The sequence below is a fragment of the Halictus rubicundus genome, chromosome 14, assembly GCF_050948215.1.
Source record: "Halictus rubicundus isolate RS-2024b chromosome 14, iyHalRubi1_principal, whole genome shotgun sequence".
NCBI classification, from domain to species: domain Eukaryota; kingdom Metazoa; phylum Arthropoda; class Insecta; order Hymenoptera; family Halictidae; genus Halictus; species Halictus rubicundus.
In genome coordinates, this window is record NC_135162.1 from 5756866 (window position 1) to 5777564 (window position 20699).

At 38.7% G+C, this 20699-nt stretch overlaps 2 protein-coding genes across 4 annotated transcripts in view; one reads left to right on the forward strand and one right to left on the reverse strand.

Annotated features, from left to right (window-relative positions):
- The window catches only part of Fas1 (fasciclin 1 Fas1 domain-containing), a 480077-nt gene that overhangs the window by 106682 nt on the left and 352696 nt on the right, over positions 1-20699 (reverse strand). For both annotated transcript variants that reach the window (XM_076800371.1, XM_076800370.1), the window contains exon 3: positions 8557-8747. In XM_076800371.1, the coding sequence (XP_076656486.1) occupies positions 8557-8747 (191 nt within the window). The remainder of the gene's footprint in view (positions 1-8556; positions 8748-20699) is intronic.
- Positions 15189-20477, forward strand: Orc3 (origin recognition complex subunit 3). 2 transcript variants are annotated; one of them, XM_076800367.1, is made up of 14 exons: positions 15189-15353; positions 16022-16153; positions 16222-16342; positions 16410-16567; positions 16642-16802; positions 16870-16978; positions 17070-17234; positions 17313-17507; positions 17585-17701; positions 17784-18071; positions 18150-18383; positions 18735-18854; positions 19852-19919; positions 20167-20476. In XM_076800367.1, exons 1-14 carry the CDS (start codon positions 15330-15332, stop codon positions 20258-20260), a joined length of 1986 nt encoding a protein of 661 aa, XP_076656482.1. In that variant the 5' UTR covers positions 15189-15329; the 3' UTR covers positions 20261-20476. The 2 variants fall into 2 exon arrangements, with proteins under 2 accessions (XP_076656482.1, XP_076656484.1); XM_076800369.1 differs by lacking the exons at positions 15189-15353; positions 16022-16153 and having other exon boundaries at positions 16225-16342; positions 16399-16567; positions 20167-20477.

Below are 20699 nucleotides of genomic sequence, written 5' to 3' on the forward strand. Positions count from 1 at the left end.
ACATATCTATCGAATTCGAAGCGGATATGCTCGCATTATTCTCGTACACGTATATCAAGTCGACCCACGCACACATATACGCGCACACGCTCCCACGCAAAATCCCTATATTCGGTTATGTCGCATCCAGATGAATGTCGAGTTCGATTTCGAACGGGAATACCTTTTTAAAAGCAAACGTCGTGTATCTTTCGACGTTCCTCCTTTCGTGCACCGCCTTTATGGCGATTGTTCTATTCAAATGATCTAATGAATACAAATTGAACATAAATTTAAATCGAACCAGTTTGGATACGCGGTCGCGTACCAGCTCAGATTCACTTCCACAATTTTCGATTGAATCTCTGGTTTATGCGTATATCACTGCTCGATCGGCGCCGAGATTTTTCTTTGCCTCCAAGTTTCGGTTTATTCGGTTTGTTAACTTTCAAGACGGATTAAACCGGTCCACAGTGGTCCCAATCGACGAATTAGGAGGAAAAAATACTAAAATCATTTTTTCTGTTGAGCACAATACCATTATTTATATATTTGTTCAATCTAAATTGAATGAAACCATAACGAAGTCAATGCGACTAATAGTTTTCGAGATATGGTGATGCAATTTATGATTAAAAAATTTATAACTTACTGGGACAGATGATTATTTTTCAATTTAGCATTCCTCTGATGATAATTCGGTATTCTACTTGCCCGTGGCTGTGCCCGCGAGCATCGGAGGGCGCCGCACAGTGGTCCAAATCGAGAAATTCAGTGACTTTTGGCCCGAAAATGAACTTTCATGTATCGATACCTGATCAATGAACATTGCTTTCCAAATGTCCATAGACCTCGGAAATGGAGAAATTAGTACAATTTATTAAATATTATAGTTGTAATAAATATTGAAAGTTGGACATTTTAAGAAGAGTATTTTTCACGAGAAAAATTGCTTCACTTTGATGCGATGCCCTGACGTTCCTATTTAATATTTTCTCGCGCTTTTTTTTTTTAATTAAAGAGCAGATTTTTGCGATAAGAAATCGTGTCTTACATTATTAATTAGTCTGCACAATGTATTAAAAGTTAATGCTGGACTAAATGGAGAAAATTTAAAAAATGTTTTATATTCGGTAAGAGATATCTTTAAAGCCCCAGTTTCTAACAAATTGGACTATTTTCAGTACACCTTCCTCTATATGATGGTATAAAAATTATTTCCGCACTCTTCCGCCTTTGCAAATTATAGCAGTTTAAAACTGACAATGTTACGATTATGATTGGTATCCCATGCCTGCTTCAGTCCATAAGTTATTAATGCATGGTGCAGATGTAATAAAACACGCATTATTACCAATCGGACAATTATCGGAGGAGGCTCAAGAAACACGTCACAAAGACTTTAAACAATTTAGATACAAACATACAAGAAAATCAGACAGAATATTAACAAATGAAGATGTATTTATAGACTTTTATTGACATCGGACCCGCACATGTCAGCAATGCGAGTGAAATCATGTAAGAAAAGAATACAAAATTTAGAACCAGAAGCTGAATTATTAATAATTAAATAATAGAAAAGGCAGGCTTTGAAATGGATGGACTATAAAAAATAATGCTAGACAAAACCATTTGAGAATGAAGACTGACAAAGTATAAACAAATATTATTTTTTCATATTTCATGTTATTATTATTATATTATAAAACCATCATTGTTATCACATTTTTATCGCAAAAGATTTACAAAAATGTTACTAAATTATTTTATATTATATACAATATTACAAATATTATCAATTATTATAAAAAATATCTTTTGACACAGTTATGTGACGTTTTTACCTTACCCGACTCCTCAAATTTACATTTTTCCCAATTCATTAAACATTGCATGTGTGAAACAAATATAAAATACACACTTAGAAAGAAAAAATGGTTTGGAAGATTGTATTTAAACAATTTTTTTTTTTAGTGAAAAATATCAATGAAAATTAATAAGAAATTATTGTTTAACAAATTTAAAAAATATTAATTTTTCTTTAGTTCAAATTGACTATTTGTTTAATGAATTTTAGTGCAAATTTCATCCCGATAACTCTTATGGTACAAATGTTATAACAAAAAGTCACTGAATTTCTCGATTTGGACCACTGTGCGCCGTTGCCCGGAGCCGTGCCCGCGGGCACCCGTTCCATTCGAAAAATTTTGATCTCCTGTACTTTCTAGCTCATTCTCTAAGTAATTTACGAGCATATGACGATTCTTGGTCGTAGTCGATTGCATAAGGCCTAATTCCTTCAGGTGAATAACCATGTCCCGCCGAGTGATAGCACGCACTCTGTCTACAGAAAAAAATTATTTCTCACAAAATGGCAACTAAAGGCGAAAAGCTATTGAATTTATATCGAGTACAGGAGTGTTACTCTTGCTTAAAAATAGTTTGAATTAGTAACATTTAGTAACTTGGGTTCTGCACTCCGCAAAACGTGGAATAGCTTACAAAAGAAACGAGGACCATGTGTATCAAGATGTCCCGAAGTAGAAATAATAATGTGAGTCACTAGATTGAAATAAATTTGTAGTTTTATATTTACCTTCAACTGTGGAATTCATATTATTACGAACATAAAAGTATTTATAATGCCAGGTAATCAGAACACACGTTTTCACATACACTATTTCGCGACAAGCGATCGAGTCATTTGTTTCATTGTGAATTAGACTAATGCGAGAGGTCACTTTGTGTCTCTGTGGGATATATAGTGCATAAAAAATTCACTGATACGTGTTTTTCTTTACCTTTAATTTTGAACTTTTTTCCTCCGAATTCATCGATTGGGACCACTGTGGGCGGCCGCCTGATACAGTCAATGAGAATTCTTCACCTGGGCGAGCGGCACAGGTGAGGAAAATAAAACCCGTGCGTTCATAATTCCCCGGCATTTCCACGGGTTCAATATTCCAGTTTTATCGCGGGGCGATATTAAGACGCGAAAGAAGCGACGGGAAAATTAATTTTTAGTTCCTCATGGATTCCTAGGTTCATGAATAATCTCGTTTGCCAGCGTTATGGTGTTTTCCCCTACCCGCGACTCATCCTGGGACTGTGCACGCAGCAGCAACAGAGTTTTCCACCTCTCTCTCTCTCTCTCTCTCTCTCTCTCTGTCTCTCTCTTTCTCTCTCTCTCTCCCTGCTACGTAACGGAGCCTGGCGAAGAAGGAATTTCCTCGGAGTATTTTTTCGCTGGATCGCGGGCCGTGTGATGTAGTTTCACAGGCGAGATCGTAAACGTTAACGGGTGCCGGGACTTTGTCAGTTATTACAGCGAGCTTCCGAGTTGATCTCGCGTTCCTCCGAGGATATACTTCCGCGCGCGAACATGAAAGCCGGAAACATCGGGCCGCGTTTAAATAAACCGGAAAATATTTTTCGACGATTTCATGACTACTCTGCCACTTTTGCCAACTGTCTGCGCCACCCTTCACGCTGTCGGACTCATCCCCAAGGATTAATTAATTGGACAGAATTAGAGACGAACGATTTTGTTACATTGAGCAGTTGCTTAACAATATGCAGATTTTGAGGACATTTTTGGGAATTATTTAAGGGGTCGACGCAGCCCTCGAATCGCAGGCGAAGTCTCACAAATGAAATACAGAGTATCAGAAGATTTAAGTATAGTCAGATTATTTTCAATTTATTAAAAATTAAAACTATTAAAAGAGGAAATATATTTTTATCGTTTCTCGTGGTTGATGCAGAAAGTTTTTATTTTGAATAAAGATCCGCAGTCTAAGGCATAATTTTTGGAAAAAGTATTATACGAAGGGGTGGGAGCAACCCTGAAATTACAAGCACGATGCTGTAAGATTTCATTCTTTAATTAGTATTTAATCCATATTGTTTTCTAAGCAGCCCTCGAATCGCAGGCGAAGTGTCACAAGTAAAATCAGACTATCAAAAGATTTAATAGTGCCGTCAGATTATTTTTAATTTAATTTATCAAAGCTATTAAAAGAAGAAATACATTTTTACCGTTTCTCGTAGTTGATGCAAAATATTTAGAAAATATTTAGAAAAAGTGTTTACACCATTGTTCTTTATTAATATATTATATGAAGGGATGGAAGCAACCCTGAAACTACAAGCACGATGCTGTAAAATTTAATTCTTTAATTAGTATTTGATCCATATTGTTTTCTAGCAATTTATTCAAAGGGGTGTCACATTCATTCAAATTGTCACAAGTAAAATACAGAGTATCAAAAGATTTAAGCATAGTCAGATTATTTTCAATTTACCAAAGCTATTAAAAGAAGAAATACATTTTTCTCGTTTTCCATAATTGGTGCAAAATGTTTTTATTTTGCACAAAGATCCGCAATCTATTTTTAGAAAAAGTGTTTGCCCAATTTTTCTTTATCAATATATTATTTAAAGGCCTGGAAGCAGCCCCTAAAACGCGGGCAGAATGTGGTATGATTTGATGAATATTTTCGGTTATAGTATACGATCTTCCGTTTAATGCTCTGGATCGTTTCCTTGGATCCTTTAATTTAGTGGGACATTGTGTTAATATTGATGGTACAGAGATTTACGACGGCGAGGCAGAGACTATTAGTCCCGTAATAATAATACTGATTAGTAATGCGTGTTTGTATTACGTTTGGCATACATTATAACGTGCATAACGAAATTGTTTAATTAACGTCGTCCACTGGGAGCTATCTACGCGGCGTACCGTGGTGGAAAATTACAACCCTGTGCGCAGGACCGATGAGATTCAATTGTGTTTTTCTATGGACGAGTTGGGAATTAGGTGAGTTATATATGGAAAAGTGCGAGTTATTAACGAGTAAGTCTGTATTTCGGAATAAAGATGAGTGGCTCGAAAATGAGATTTACGAAAACAGCTTTGTGGTAAATTGTACAAGCAACGCGAACAGTTGCCGGTCAGCAGAGATATTTATTATTCATTCGCAAACATTCAACAGAAAGTTTGTTGCACGCACACACTGATTAAACTGCGGCCAGTGTATTATGTGTATTCGTACTATGTACCACACGCGGGAAAGTATATTTGTTGTACAGCTATGTGTTGATTCTCGTGGGGAAATATTGATAACCAAAAACTAGAAAAATACGAAACACATTTAATTAAAAATTGTACAAAGCTGATCGAAAAGAGAAACGAAAGAGAGAAACACATTTCTGAAACGGGAGCAAGTGATGCGGATCCGTTCGTCATTACCATATATCATGAATATCTGAATATTTGAAATCTGTGCTAACTTAACACTGGAACTACCGAGCACGTCAAAATGGCGGACTTCCGATTGTTTCTTTAACGATTCGTGAAGTTGTAGAAATATTCTCTTGAGATATTACATAATTGAGACGTTACCACAAAAATCCTATGAAATCTGAATAAATTCAATCCTACTTCCCACCTTCCCTAGATCTCACTTCCTCTCCCTAGATCCCCTAGATCAGCGGTTTCCAACCTTCATGCTACTATACCTCCCTGAAAAAATTTTTTTCCGCGCCTCCCCACCTTTTAATTTCTTAACAAATATAATAATAAAGACACGTTACGCTACGACATGAAGTTTTATTTATTTGCAAATATTATGGTATGATAAATAATTTTTTGTTAAAAAATTTCAATAAAAATAATAATTCAATAATAATATAGTACTATAAAATATAACAACATAAGCTCGGTAGTACTCGTGTTAAAAATTCTCTTTACTGAATGAGTAATCTCTAGGATAATCTAGGGGATCTAGGGAGACGAAGTGAGATCTAGGGAAGGTGAGGAAGGATCTAGGGGAGGCAAAAAGAGGCGGGAAAATTCGTAATCTTGTACAGGACGTGAAACGGCAGTGTACAGCGTTAACGCGTAACGAGACTCCAATTCATGTTCTCTACATTTTCTGGGCTACCATGCATTTTCATCATTAAATATATACCGGAACCACGCGCGAATATTGAGCGATAGAGAATGGCGAGACCGGCGAGGTCGAGGAAGATGAAGCAGCAGCGCAGTTTTTAATCTGGAGAGCTCGCGGGGTTTTGATCTCATTAGACGCCGTTGGAACGCGTTTCCTTCTTCACGCGTTGCCCCGAGGCTCCCGTCCATCCCCCTCCCCTCCTTCCCCACCCCCGTCCCTGTTTCTTAACAATTTAAAGAAATTCCAGTCCGAATAACTGCACCCTGCCAGCCGGCGAGAGATCGCCTAAAGAGTTACGGTTAATGGAGGGGAAAAATAGCGGGCCGGGGGGGGGGGATATAGGGACTGGAGAGAAGAAGCGAAAAGAAGAACGGATTGAAAGACCGTGGGAGTTTGAAAGAGGCCAGCGAGAGGGGGGGGGGGGAGCAAATTGAAAATCAGCCACCGACCTGGCCGAATACTTGGCGAATAGTTTCGCGGGAACGGCCGCAGCGTGAGAAAATTCGATCGACGCCGTTTAGGCGACCCCCGCAACCCTTTTGTGCCAGGTTTTTCGCATCTTCCGAGAGTATCATTATTTAGACTCCATACCCTTGATGTACCTTTAAAGTACATCCACCTAACTATGGACACGCCCCTTTGAAATGGAACTGTTCGATAACGCTAGGAAATGTCGATAGAAATATCTGTTTCAAGGTCGTCGGTATTTTTTTGTAGGACATCCTGTATATTTTCTTTGGTATTCTTGTAGAGCGTGAAAAGACGAGTCCGACGAGTACAATGACTATACCGTTCCGATCATTCGATCTCGAGGTATCCGTGTCTGAAAGTATCAAACTCATCCGTATTTTTTTTATAAGACATCCTGTATATTTTCTTTGGTATTCTTGTAGAGCGTGAAAAGACGAGTCCGACGAGTACAATGACTATACCGTTCCGATCATCAGATCTCGAGATATCTGTGTCTGAATGTGTCAAGCGCGTCAAATATCGAAAGCGTCATCTAATCCTTCAGACACGGATATCTCGAGATCGAACGATCGAAAGGGTATGCTTCTTGTACTCGTTGGATTCGTCTTTTCGTGCTCTACAATAATGTCTAAGGAAAATATAAGGTTCCCTTATTTAGGCTGATGGTGAAACGAGTTTCGAATCTTTCTAACTTGTTGAAACAGGCTATTGCATTGCTGACGAGCCAGGAAACTTTTGTGGCTGTGATCGAGGACGCAAAGGGAAGCTCAATCAGGGAATCGGATTGTAAAAAGTTATTCGATTAGCCGACTTTTGTCTACATTAATTATGATCCGATACTGCGGCTGCTCCGCTAACAAGTAACAAGTATCGGTCGTGATAGAACTTCCGCGTTAAGTGGATGAGAAAAGTTTCCCTAACACCGTCGAAAGGTGAATAAGGGGGGTGGAGGGGAGGGGTAGAGGGAAACATGAGGAGGGAGCAAAATTGATCTATGGCCAGGCTCGTGGAAGAGATTAGTTGCACTCGGGCGATTTTCATCGGATGATGATACTTGGCTGGGCCACACGGATCAAAGCGTTCGTTTGGAACGCTGCTGGCACGAGGACTGTACCGCGAGATTACCTCGAGATCATCGACAATCATCATCCCACCGACAAAGCTTTTACTGGCCCCGTTAGATCGACAACGGTGACGCAGAGCTTCGTTAAAAACGTACAGGTGTTGCACAAAGTTTGAACACCGGAAATATTCTACTTATCGATGATAAGACCGCAATATGTTAGAGGAGAATGAGTACAATAAGTCTAAACGACCAAGCACTACAATATTTCTCAGAACACAAGACTTCAGATTTAATTGTGTTTTTATGAAACTGCCAGCATAATATTCGTGACATTTTTCTGATTAAAATGAGTCCAAACACGATATAGTTTGGATCACACTTACTTGTTTAATCGAAGATAATAAGTTTCTCGATGGTCGGTTCGGATAGTCGAGGTTCTATTAAATGGTGGATTACACAGGCAAATATGATTCGAATTGTATCGTGTTTGGACTCATTTTAACCAGAAAAATGTCAGGAACATGTTGATAACAATTTCATGCAGAAGTAATTCTAAACAAAAAAAGTTGTACTACATTTCACGATCAAGAAATTTTCATGGTATTTCGAAGAATTGTTGTATTTTCTTGTATTGTATCGCTCAGTGAACTGTCTATCGATAAGAAACGCGGCAGGAATGTTTAAAGAATATTCGAAGAGCTGATCGAACCCGATAGCGATCAACGCAGCGAGTCCGAGACCAGGTAAGGCCGTGGAGCTCATTAAAAGCTCGTTAGAAGGCGGCCGCAAGCTTGGAAAGTGCAACGGGGTTCCAAGTTCTTGGACACAGTTTCGAGAAAATCATGCTGAACGGCCGGAAGCCATGTTCACGCAAAAGCAGCAGGTAAACTAACCTAATTACTCGCGAGATTACGCTCGTAAAAAAGTAATTTGCGATTAAATTAACCGGCGGCCGCGGGTTAGAGAGAAGAGACCCGCCCGTGAAAGATTCCGCCGGCTGGAAAGACGGTTTTATTCTTTCTCCGTTGCGCTTAATCACGACCGACCGGATTTATCAAGTTCGCGGGGATTAAAGCTTACCTGCGTTTTCGTCTCGTCGCTGACTTTCACCTTCGACTCGAAATTACTCTGAGCCATCAGGATCTTCGCGTTATTTATGTAAACCTCCTCGCCGTGCGTGGTCTGCTTCTTGGTCACCCATAATGGCGGATTACCCTCCAGTTCCGACGAGACCGAGTCGCCCAGGTTCTCGATCATTTTCGGCAGGTTCGCTGCAACAAACACGCAGAAACGTTGTCATCGAGTGACTCTGGACAATCTGAATTTCACACGTTCTAATATTTTCCATTTACAGTTATTAAGATTGTAAAGTCGCATTCATGAATTACTCAAGATTTGTTTGGGTATGTATTAAAAAAGAAATAGCAAAAAATTTGGATACACACATTCTTGTTATTTTTGTAAAATAATGTGAATTAGTGACCTTCAGTGCTTCGCAAACCTAGTGTTTTAATCGCTTGCCCTACAGTATCGAGTCATACTCGTGATGAAGAGTCTGAACAGAGTCTAATAAATATGCATGTTATTAATTTCTTTTAAACCTAAATAAAATTCTATTTTGGCGTTGTTAATGTACAGCTATCGAAGAACATATAGGCGTACATAATAAATTTTCTTCTTTTTTTAGGAAATTACGAATTACGAGAAAGTTCTAGACACTGAATAAATATCTGCAAGAAAATGTAAGACACTAAGTGTTATACACGTGCTCTACTTTATCGACATGTACCTATCAGTAGTTCGTAGCTGTAGGCGTATGGTGAAGTTATAGTATTTTTTTTTTCTTTTGTTTTAGATGAACGTAATCTCCTTCACGCCTCCGTGTGAAACGCATATATATTATTATATTTATAGTAACACTAAACCTACCAAGCATTAACGGTATCTGGTAAATATTGCCTTATAAAAACGGCAACTCCAGATTTATTAAGATTGTCCGTAATTTTCAATACAATAAATGGTTGAACAAGGAAATCTATTCCACTATTTTCCATAAATGAATTTTCATAGTTTCAATAATTGTAAAATCTAAAATTTTGACCGTGGTAGGTTTAGTGTTAGTATAGTTAATTAAAGTGTGATAATAATACGTTGCTTTCCTTATCCCGATTTTCTGTCAATATCTTTAGTAGCGCACATATTACTAGACGGCAAGCAAAAGCCAGAAAGATGGCCCCTCCGGCGGAGAGACTCTCGAGACTGTCTCTTCGACCAGTTTATGAAACGGAACCCAATTCCTGGCGTTCGTAATGAGCGCTATTGTTGTCGGTCTCTACGAACGCACGGGATTCAACCAAGATGCAGAACGATATCTCCCAGAAAGCTGGGAGAATCGGGGGAACGTTTCAGCTGGTAACGAGATAATAAAGTGACCACCTTTGTACCTTTGTCGCACGCCCTTTGACATTCGCTTTTTCTCTTTCTCTCCCTCTCTCTCTCTCTCGAGAGAGAGAGAGAGGGACGCCTTATCTTTCGGACCGTTTTTCTGCGTCTCTTCGTTGCTCAGCGAACGCGAAATAAAGTAAAATACCCGAGGATTTCAGCGAATATAATTCCCGGAAGAAATTTGAATAATAGAATCTTTGGCGCGAGATGAAAAGAAAATGCATACACATTTATTTCTTATGATAATCTACGAAAAATACTATTACATAGATAATGTTAAGAATTTAAGGTCGAGTTAAGATGTAGCAAATTTGGTTCTGCAAAATGTTAGGACAGAAGAAATGCTATTGTTCTTATCGATTTTCATTTCATTTAAGGGCCAAGGGTAGTCACGTGACTTTTGTATAGTCAGCAGCTCGGTAACTGATGTACAGGGTGTATGAAAAGTAATGGTCCTCCGTCCTAGAGGTGAACCTACACTTCTGGATCGGTGGACATTTGTCAAAGAAACTTGCCGCAAAATTGTTTATAACAAAGAAAATTATTGTTAAAGTTTCTCTTTACATCTACACCTTCTATATATCGAGAAAAGATAAAGTTTGAAAGGAACCCCATACGTCGCAAACAAATAGTTATTGAGATATAAGCTGTGAAAGTTTTTGCAAAATTTGATTGTGTGGAGTTATACGTATAGTGAAAAGTACTACTACAGCTTCATGTCGATAACTATTTGTTTGCGACATATGGTTCTTTTCAAACTTTTTCTTTTCTCGATGTATAGAAGGTGTCAAGGCGATGTATAGAAGGCCTAATATAAACAATTTTTTACTAAACTTGTCACATTTTTTGGTCTATAAAAGTTTTTGGCTTTATTTCTCAGAGAATCAAGGCAAAATATGGCTCAGTTTGTAGCTAGAGATATTTTCTAGTGCGCGCTACCCTCGATTTTATTCAGAGAACTCATCGAATCGCATAAAAATGCTTGGATTCCAATTTTTGGCCTATTTCTAACGCATATATTACCAAATATCTGCATAATCTCGTCAACTCGTGACCAGCGCGCACTGCATTGAACTTTCCTCTGTCGAATGAGCCCTTCCCAGCGAAAAATATTCTCACGTAAATTCGAAAACTTTCCTCCCGTGAAACCATTTTTCGCCTATTTTTGTCGGTAACCTGGTTACTCTACCTTATCGCGAATCTACGGAGTCGTAACCCTTAGTATTTGAATTTTTAATATTTTGAATATTTTTTAATATTTTCAATATTCTTTATGGAATGTTCGAAGCTGCCGACCGAGCACTCGAAGTGTAACAATAATTTATCGAATGTAATTATTAATTTATCGAAACGATTGATTCGACGATTTATAGTTTGATAGCATCTGCGACAGAACGGTCAGCGATCGAATTTTTTATTTCGGACACGGCATAAGTTTCCCATTCGAATTTGCCACCGTCGAATGTTATCGGTTTGGTTGTTGTACAACGCATTTTTCATTACAGATAACAATTCGATCGGGAAATGGGTCACTGCTTTGCCTATCTTGGGATAAAGCACAAACGGTTGCATATTGGGCACAGTTCACGCGGGTACCATTTTTCAAGTTTTGATATTTTTCCAATCTGCACCAAGAATCGACGTGTAGTGGCACTTTTGCGGGTTTTTTCGGCCGGGAGCCTCTTTTTTTTTTTAGTGATTACATATTGTTCTGTTTTTGTTCGATTCTCCACGCTCGATTCTGTTTGTCATTTTTATGGTGATTTTAGAGTAGAAATTCGAGAAACCTTTATGGCTTTACATTTGAATTGAGAATTGCATACTCGTTGGGAAATTGCGGTGACGCATTTCCTGTTCGGTTTGCATAGTTTCTTTATAAAACCGTGTCATGTGTTGCAGCGTAATACGGAATTAATATCAATCTCCGATATGTGCGGTATAAATGAAAAATTCGCTGCGTTTAAAAAAATTGTTTGAAAAGACTTTTGCCATTCCCAAATTTATTGCACGATTTTCCGTTGCCATTTTATCGAGCGTCGAATCGGACGTAACGTAGATTGATTCCCCGCTAAAATTCGGTTATTAATAAACATCCCCCTGTATAATTGATCGCGGGGGCTGAATGGCCGTGGTTCAGGAAAAAAAAAAGGAGAACACGAACGAATCCGTTCTATTCAACGATCAATAGCCCCGTTGATCTCTGCATCGTTTTGTCCCAGACGTCGCTTTCAACGAAGGCGGATGATTAAGTCCTCGATCGAAACCCATTTATTTTCGCTGCGGAGCCCCTTGGGGGCACAGGTGTGATGGCCGACCACAAAACGAGAACATTCGTGCGAAGCTGCTCGCGCAATCGATTTATATTTCCTGGCCGAAAACTTCCATGGCCCCCGAAAGTAGACCACCGACAAAAAAGACAACTGAAAAATTATCTCCATGGGAACGTTAAAACCGTTCGACTCCAGCCACGATGTAAGTCGTGGACAAAAATTAAACAGAGCTTCGAACAGTTTCTATTGATTTTAACCCTTTGAGACTTTCAACCCTTCCTCGAATTTAAATCATTCCACGAGCACCAAAAAGATTTTTGAACCACAAATAAAACTTAGGCTCAACCAAAAAATATTAGCGTCACGATCGAAGCAGTTCAGAGAAGCATAACAAAGGCATAGTCCTTCTTTTTAAACTGTCTTGGCCACTTTGTGACAGTCTTTACTCTATATATGTCCCAAATGCCTAGCCGATAAAAGTCCCAGAACTATCCCCCCTGCCGCGGGGTGTACCCAGTGAGGGGCCATGAACCGAGGTGTGGATTAACACTAGGTTTATGGGACCCGTCAAAATAACGGGTTCTAATATTTTTAATTTGCGATTATTGAGATTTCCTTAGGTATATATTATTTAAAAACTGGCCGAAAACTTGGATAGACACATTCTTCTTATTTTGATAAAGTAATGTAAAATACTCACTTTTAACGCTCCGTAAACCTAGTGTTAAAGAATAGTATAGAATATCTCCTGGCCGATATATGTCCCTGGCTAGACCCGTGTTTTGGACATATAGTATAGCAAACACTGTAATCCGCGCACGGAATTGATTTGAAAATCTGACGACGAAAGTTCGCGGGCGTCTCGGATTTCCTTCGCCGTCGTGGTCTTAAAAAGAAGTTCTTTTCTTTTTTTTCCTCGAAGTAAAAAGAAAACGGAGTTTCGGCAGGACCTGATAGAAATGCGGGAGCGTGACCTGCGAGTTTCGGAATAATCTGAGTTCTCGGAGCTCGTTGTACGGTCGTTTACACGGTCGCACACTGTCGATGGTGTGTTCCGGTACATTGCGAGGCGGGGAACGCGCCGGCATCTTGTTTGGACACTTCTTTAAATCAATTACGAGTTCCCCGGGCAGGCAAGTTCTGCGGGCAAGTACTATAGTATATACGTATATACTGGTTTTCAACCTTCACCCCTCCTCCCGATATCGTCCATCCTTCTCCAATCCCTCCCCTCTCCCTCCCCCCGGCCATGCTTCCTCTGAACGACCAGTTCGACGAAAGTTCGACGGGCAACCATCGCGTTTCATCCTCCGCGGCGTCAACCTCTCGGTTTCCGGATTGTTTGCTCGGCCTCGACGAATTCAATCGGCGCATTTGCGATTCAAATGACCGCGAGGCAACTTACGCTCGCTCGCGATATTCGCGCGACAACGACGACCGGCTGTTTGCCGGCTGATTTTTGAAAATTTGACCAGTCGTATCGTCCTTTGCATTGCATATCGATAGCGAGATTGACGGCCTTTATGCGCCATTTTGTTGCTGTGTGTATTATTTCGGTGCTGTGTGCACTATTCGGTTTGCTACACGCACTGCTGTATGCGCTATTTCGCTGCTATATGCATTATTTAGTTACTGTATGTACTGCTATACAGGGTGTCCCACATGACACTTCTCACGATTTTTCAAGTACTGCGATAATCTGACAAACAGATATTTTCAACAAAAGTTGACCAATTATCGATTGGCTATACATTGCAATAAAAAAAAAGTTCGAAAAAAATTTTTGTTTAGTATTGTCAAGGTCACCTTGATCTCCCACTCAAGCAGACTGTCATTTCTTGTTGAAATTTTCATTTCTTTGCCTTCAAGGTCATCGGAAGGTCATGGTATGCTAGGTCGTTAAATACGTCTTTAGACGAGCTATAATACTGTTAAGCCAAAAATACAAAGTATCATTTAAAAAATGAAGGTGACCTTAACAATAATAAAAAAGAATTTTTTTCGAACTTTTTTTTATTGCAATGTATAACCAATTGAAGACTGATCAACTTTTGTTTAAAATATTTGTTTGTCAGATTGTCGCAAATACTTGAAAAATCGTGAAAAATGTTACGTTGGACACCCTGTATATGCATTATTTGACTGATATACGCGTTATTTTGTTGCTGAATGCATTATTTTGTAGCCATATGCATTATTGCATATGCACTCACCGCATTTGCATTTTACTCACCGCATGAATTTTCAAAATTTTCTTTTAGTAACTTTTATCCTATTATCCTTTGGTAAATTTCATGTATTGGTAATTGTTATCCTATAACTATTTCTCGTTTTCGCTGGAACAATTATGATCCCTGGTATTTTATTAATAATATACAGTAAAACAAAAGCAAAGCTGAACATACACCATGGCTGAAGAAAATATTTAAATACAAAGTTCATATCCAATATTTACATTGGTGTGAATTACACTGCGGATGCACTTTGTGTACTTATGACAAAGTATATAACTAAAACACAGTGAAATGAAGACACAAGAAGAGTTGAATAATATTCCCCCATTATTTTCAATTTAAAATTTTTAAAGTTTTAATTAAATGCCTGTTTCTGATTGTCAATGCTTACTCTTTATTTTGCATTAAAATTCAGCGTCTAATTATAGTTTCTAACAAAGGAACAATACAACAATGATTCTCGATTAATTTTAAAATAAAACTTAAAACTCTCATCTCCGCAGTCTATTATTTATGATTTTTCTAATGTATTTCAGCATGATCTATCTGTTAGATGACTCGGAGACACTCCTCTTCTTAAAAATATCACAAATTCAAACATTTTTTAAAGCACCAACAAACTTTGTTTACACCTGTATCCTCCACGGATTTAAAGATTGAAACTAGTTATGCTACCAACTTGATAGTAATAAAATGCACCATAAGTTTCACACTAGAAGTTACTAGGCGCGCCTCAGAAGCGCGCGCGACAGTTGCGCTTGAGACTTGAGCAGGGGTGTATCGTTCGTTTTCTTTCTCATTTAATTTATGATTTTTAATTGGTTTTTAAGTGATTTTCTTGTGTTTGTGTAATGCACCAATGTTTCATTAAACAGAGTTGGCTTGTATAATTTATTTCTTCGAAATGGACAACGTTTCCGTGTCGAAGGTATCGTACAACTTGTTGCATTTACTTACATAACCTCGAAATGCGCTCCTTTCGCCGGCATGACGTATATACACAATAATCTTCTAATGATGTATTAACACGTTGCGAAGGATTAATATAAGAATTAAGATATTTAATTCTTTATGTCGTTACTTAACTAAATTTCTTTGTTTTTATCGATTTCACCGAACTAAATGAACATTTGCTATGCACTGTCCTGGGCTTCTCCCAGCAGACTGCTAGTGTGTACAAGCGCAAATGTTTATGTAAATACTTGAGAAGTGGGGCGAAAAATCGGATGAATGATACAGGCACTGGTTTTTAATTTGATGTACCCATTTTCAAAGTGCTGTCAATTTCTTTCGAGTTCATTGAATGCGTTATAAATTCTTCGATATCAGTGCTTGCACAGTAATTTTTAATTCCGTAAAGACTTTTCTTTGAATTTCACACAACACGATGATCAAAAGAAAAGGCAATACTCTGTTATTTCACATCTCCGTACAAAACTTTTTTAAAGCGTAGTATCTTGCGTATGAAGATCACTCATTTTATTACATTTTATTTTATTTTTTATTATGTTTTAAGAGCTTCATCTCATGTTTATATAAGGATTTTCTATTTTTAAATATACTAGTGTAGAAGTGTAGTTCAATGATCCATTATAGGGTGTGTTCGCACACAAAGGTAAATACAAAATTGGCGATAGAAGGACAAAGTTCCATCCTCCAGATTATTACGATGAACCTTGGCATCTTGCTTATGAAGAATGTTGGACAAGCATTCAGAAAGCCACAGAGGTATCAATATAAATGTTATCAATAATACCTGAATGATCGTATGCCAACAAGTCTCGTTGAAATTTTAGCACATAAGATCCACTATGTTCCAACAAATACTTAAGGATTTATCGTCTTTCGTTTCCAAAGTTAAAGAGAGACCATTACAGAGTCTGGAAAATGAAATTCAGACAGCTATTGTGTTAACAGGTGATTATACCTTACAAAAGAATACTGTTCACCACGACTGCACGACTCTAAAATAGCTGAATTACAGGAGTGAATGTACCTGATCATGCGATAATGTTTACAAGAATAGTTTCCACACTGGAACCGATAACAAAACACACAGCAGTTATATGGAGTAGAGATTCGAACAATACAAAGAACATTATGGAAGAAACAATTTATCAACTGCTAAACAGCGATGAAACAGTCAGTCTTTTTAAAGAGACACAAATGTTCTTAAATTACTATAAGGATAAATAATACTGTGCGATTTCTTGTAGAGCGAAGAAGACTCACAAATTAAGAAAAGTCATTGTACAATGCGTGCCTTGAAAAATTGGTATCACGAACACTGCGAACCAGATGTTCCACTAGTGATAATTATAACTGATTTTGAAAGCTCTTCTCCTAGAGTATTACACGACTTCATTTCAGTACTTAGGTACTGTAATTATCTCCTCTTCTTTACTCAACTAAAATACACTCTGATATATTTATCTATTTTTTAGTTCTTACTCGAGTTCAATGAAGTTCATTCTCATATTTGGCATTGCTACTACGTTGCATGCTATTCACAGATCCTTGTCTTACGATGTTACCTCAAAGTTGAATGTGCAGGTAGTGATGATACGATAAAATCAATGATTAAGTCAAAATTTGTTGCACAGTGTTGTTAGGTCTTGTTAGTGATCGATAATTTTTCCTGCAGGTGTTCCACTCACCAACACAAATAAACATTTTATCCGATGTGGTGGAAAATATTGTTTTCTGTACAGATATACCATTTAAATTAACAGGTCGAGCGATTCAGTTGTTAACAGATATATTTCTGTTTTATGATTTTTCAGTGGAGAACTTTTTATACGGTTACAAGGTATGATCCACGATGATCTCTGGAGATAATTAAAATATGTCTAAGCTAACTGTTTCCCAATTTATTGGCAAATTTTAGATATGTATGATCCAACATTTTTATGCAAATAATGTGAACTCTCTTTGTTGCAAACCAAACGAGATAAAGAATAGAATTTCCTCCTTGACCAATGACTATTTAGCAGAGATAAAAAAGCTACCTTCGATACAAAACTATATTAAACGATTGCAAAAAGAGAGTGATGAAAAACAGATCGACAATAACAAATTCAAGGTACCATTAGAAAATACCACTAATAAAGCCATCACTAATTGAGTCATCAACTTGTACAGAAGCAAACTTCGTTCTAGGAAATATTAACACAACTATTGAGCCAATTTCACCAATACATGCATCGGTTTTTAATTGTTCTGAGGTGTCTACACGATTTCATGGCACCGTTGCCAAATTCCCCAATGGGCAAACAGGTACTGCAAACGATCAGAACAGAAACGATCCCCGAAAATACCAATTTTACGAATTGAACATTTTCCAAAATCTGAATTTCAGCTGCGCGAATTTTACACGAAAGCAGTATACACGAACCACCTGAGGGAATCGCCAGAGTACAAAGAGTGCATGCAACTGTTAGGCTTCTTGTCGAAGTCAGAGCTGGTCTCTAAATTGACTTCCTTAATTACGATCATAAAACGTTCTAAGGACCCGATTTTAAAAACGATAAGAACAGATCTCGAAGCTCATGTCGCAACAATCGAGGCAGCCAGCTTGGAAGCGGACACAGCATCCAAAGAAATTCTTCCGACCGGCGTGAAGCTGAAGCGACATCAATTGAAAGAGGTCTGTAGCAATGAAACTGACGAAAATCTCGGACAATGGGAACAGACGACGAAAGTATTCGATCTTTTGTCTTTGTAGAAACTGCTGAAAATGTCTCAGACCCATTCTCGCTCGCCCTACAAGCAGGCTCAGATGGATGTGATTGATTATCTCGATCAGAAAGTATTCGATAAGTTTTTGATCAATCCTAATCACGTGCCAGCGAATGAGATATTTTGCTTCAGCGATGGTGCTTTGGCTAAACAGCATATTAGAGGGTCTCTGAGAGCTGCGATTCACACTGGGCTGAATGATCCTCGGGCTTACTTGAACGTAAGTGATGACTGTCGATGACGGAGACGGTGCACGAGGTCTTTATAAGTGGTTTCATTAGGAGTACAAAATTAATGGCCCCCACGATCAATTAATTGTAACTAGACCGCGGATTTTATGCATTTATTACAAATCTCGAAATTATCCTTGACAATCAGTATCGAGGACTCCCGTCGAATCGGCCGCTGTCGTAACCCGGAATACCTAATTTCGAGTGTATCCAGTTTCGCCTTTACTTTCGTCATCGATCCCCCCAATCATCGATCAGAACGGCAATCGATTACGGCCGGCCGCAAATGGAAAACGATGGGGGGGGGGGCGTCCCAAGTTAATTGGAAATACATATTTCAGTGCGAGTGCTGCAAATTGGAGAACGACGACGCCATCCCGTCCAGCCTGCCCGACCTCAGTATAATTTACAAACTTCACTTGGAATCCAGGAAGCTGATCAATATGTACGACTGGCTGCAGGTAACAATCCCGCTCTTCTCCCCCTCCCCCTCTCTTTCTATCTCGTGTTCTCGATGTTTACACGTTCATTCTGGGTTACACTTTACGGTCACGCAGCGGCTCGTTACTACACGTTTTCCTGATTTTAATCGCGCTGAGTGATTCACGCGAGCGCCGCATTGTAAATTGGACCTCGCGGTCATGGGGGCTGCGGATTGTTTAATCGTTCGCGGTTGTTAGAAGTCGGAAAATTCATGGGGACCAATGCAATTAATTCGTTGAACAAGGAGAATTCAGGATGCGATGGTTCGGGTTGCGGGTTCGGGTTCTGTTATGCTCGTTTCGCTTATGGTCACCGTAGGAATGGCGATTTGTACGGTTTCAGAGCTGTTACAGTGGTACAGTATGGTGGCTTGGTACAGTGTGGCGATAGAAAATTATTCGGCACGAGTCCTTGGTGATTTTCGCAATTTATTGCCCCAGAGAGCTTCTGTACAATTTAAGTGCAATTTGTAACCATTTTGTATATTTTTGGGGGATGTATTTTCATGTTTCTGTGGATGTACAGGGTTTACTCTATATATGTCTAGCTGATAAAAGTCCCAGAACTATCCCCACTACCGCGGAGTATACCTCGTGAGTGTATCAAAGAATAGTATCTCCTTCTCGATATATGTTCGTGACTGGGTTCGCGTTGCGGACATGTATCGAGTAAACACTGTATGTGTGGTTGGTAAGCGTACTAATGAACTCGTAGCCTTTTTATACGTTTCTCTAATCTGCTCTTCACAATTTCAATAATTGTGGACCAATCAATCTGAAATTCATTCGAGTGACAATAATAAATTCAGTAGTGAATAGTACGGGGGAAATTGTAAAATAATTTTGGGACAAATGTAACTAGTAGGTGCTGAATGGAAAAATTGGATGTATGGTTTTTGGAATTGTAAAATAATTTTGGGGAAAGAAGGAGGAAGGTAGCTAGCAGGTGTTGGATGATCGACGCGATCAATTGCAGGCGTTCTTGATCATCGTGGACCCGAAGAGCGGCGCAGGGGAGCAACGGGACGTGGACCCGTCGCTACAGTATCCTTTTTCATTTAGGCGAGCCGGGTAATGTCCGGTTCGGTAATGGGGCGCATAAAGATTTGTCTAACCACCACCGGTCGTTCTGAATTCATATCTTCGCTTGTAATGGTGAAATCGTAGCGTCCACGGCAGAGATAACTTCCTCGCAGCAGCCGCGGCACATACATACCTCTTGTTTGAATAATTCACACGTGTTCCCGTGTGAATTTTATCGCCAGCCAAGGTATCCTTAACGGAGATTTAGAGCTCGTTTTACTCAAGCGGTCGCCGAGCTCGAGTTTCTCGGTTTCATCAAGAGCTCCAGAAAGAAAACGGATCACGTAAAGCGGCTCATGTGAAAATATTATTGCCCATTTTCGACTCGCACCCACGCCACGGAAAACCTCAACCTTTTCGTCCATTTCTCTACTATTCTTTATAGCTTTTTTTTATTTTTTATTTTCTTTTTTAATAAAACCTTTACCGTAAAATACCCGGCTTTTTATTTCCCATTTTAGGACAACCGACAGTACATCTTTCTGAATCAACAAGTGACACTTTTCGTTCAAAGCTCAATAAAACGATTGTAAAAAATCGTACATCTGTTTCCAAGGTACCATTTTTAACACTAGGTTTACGGGACCCGTCAAAATGACGGGTTCTAATATTTTTAATTTACGATTATCGAGATTGTGAAGATCCATCTACGTGTAGTTAGTCAACAAATTTATTTCTTTAGGTATGTGTTATTGAAAAAATGGCTAAAAACTTGCATAGACACATTCTTCTTATTTTTAT

Coding starts and splice junctions, on each gene's coding strand:
- Orc3 (XM_076800367.1), top strand. CDS start 15,330: ATGGACAACGTTTCCGTGTCGAAG. Junction 17,508..17,584: donor TCGACAATAACAAATTCAAG/GTACCATTAGAA, acceptor ACTTCGTTCTAG/GAAATATTAACACAACTATT. Junction 18,072..18,149: donor AGCGACATCAATTGAAAGAG/GTCTGTAGCAAT, acceptor TTGTCTTTGTAG/AAACTGCTGAAAATGTCTCA.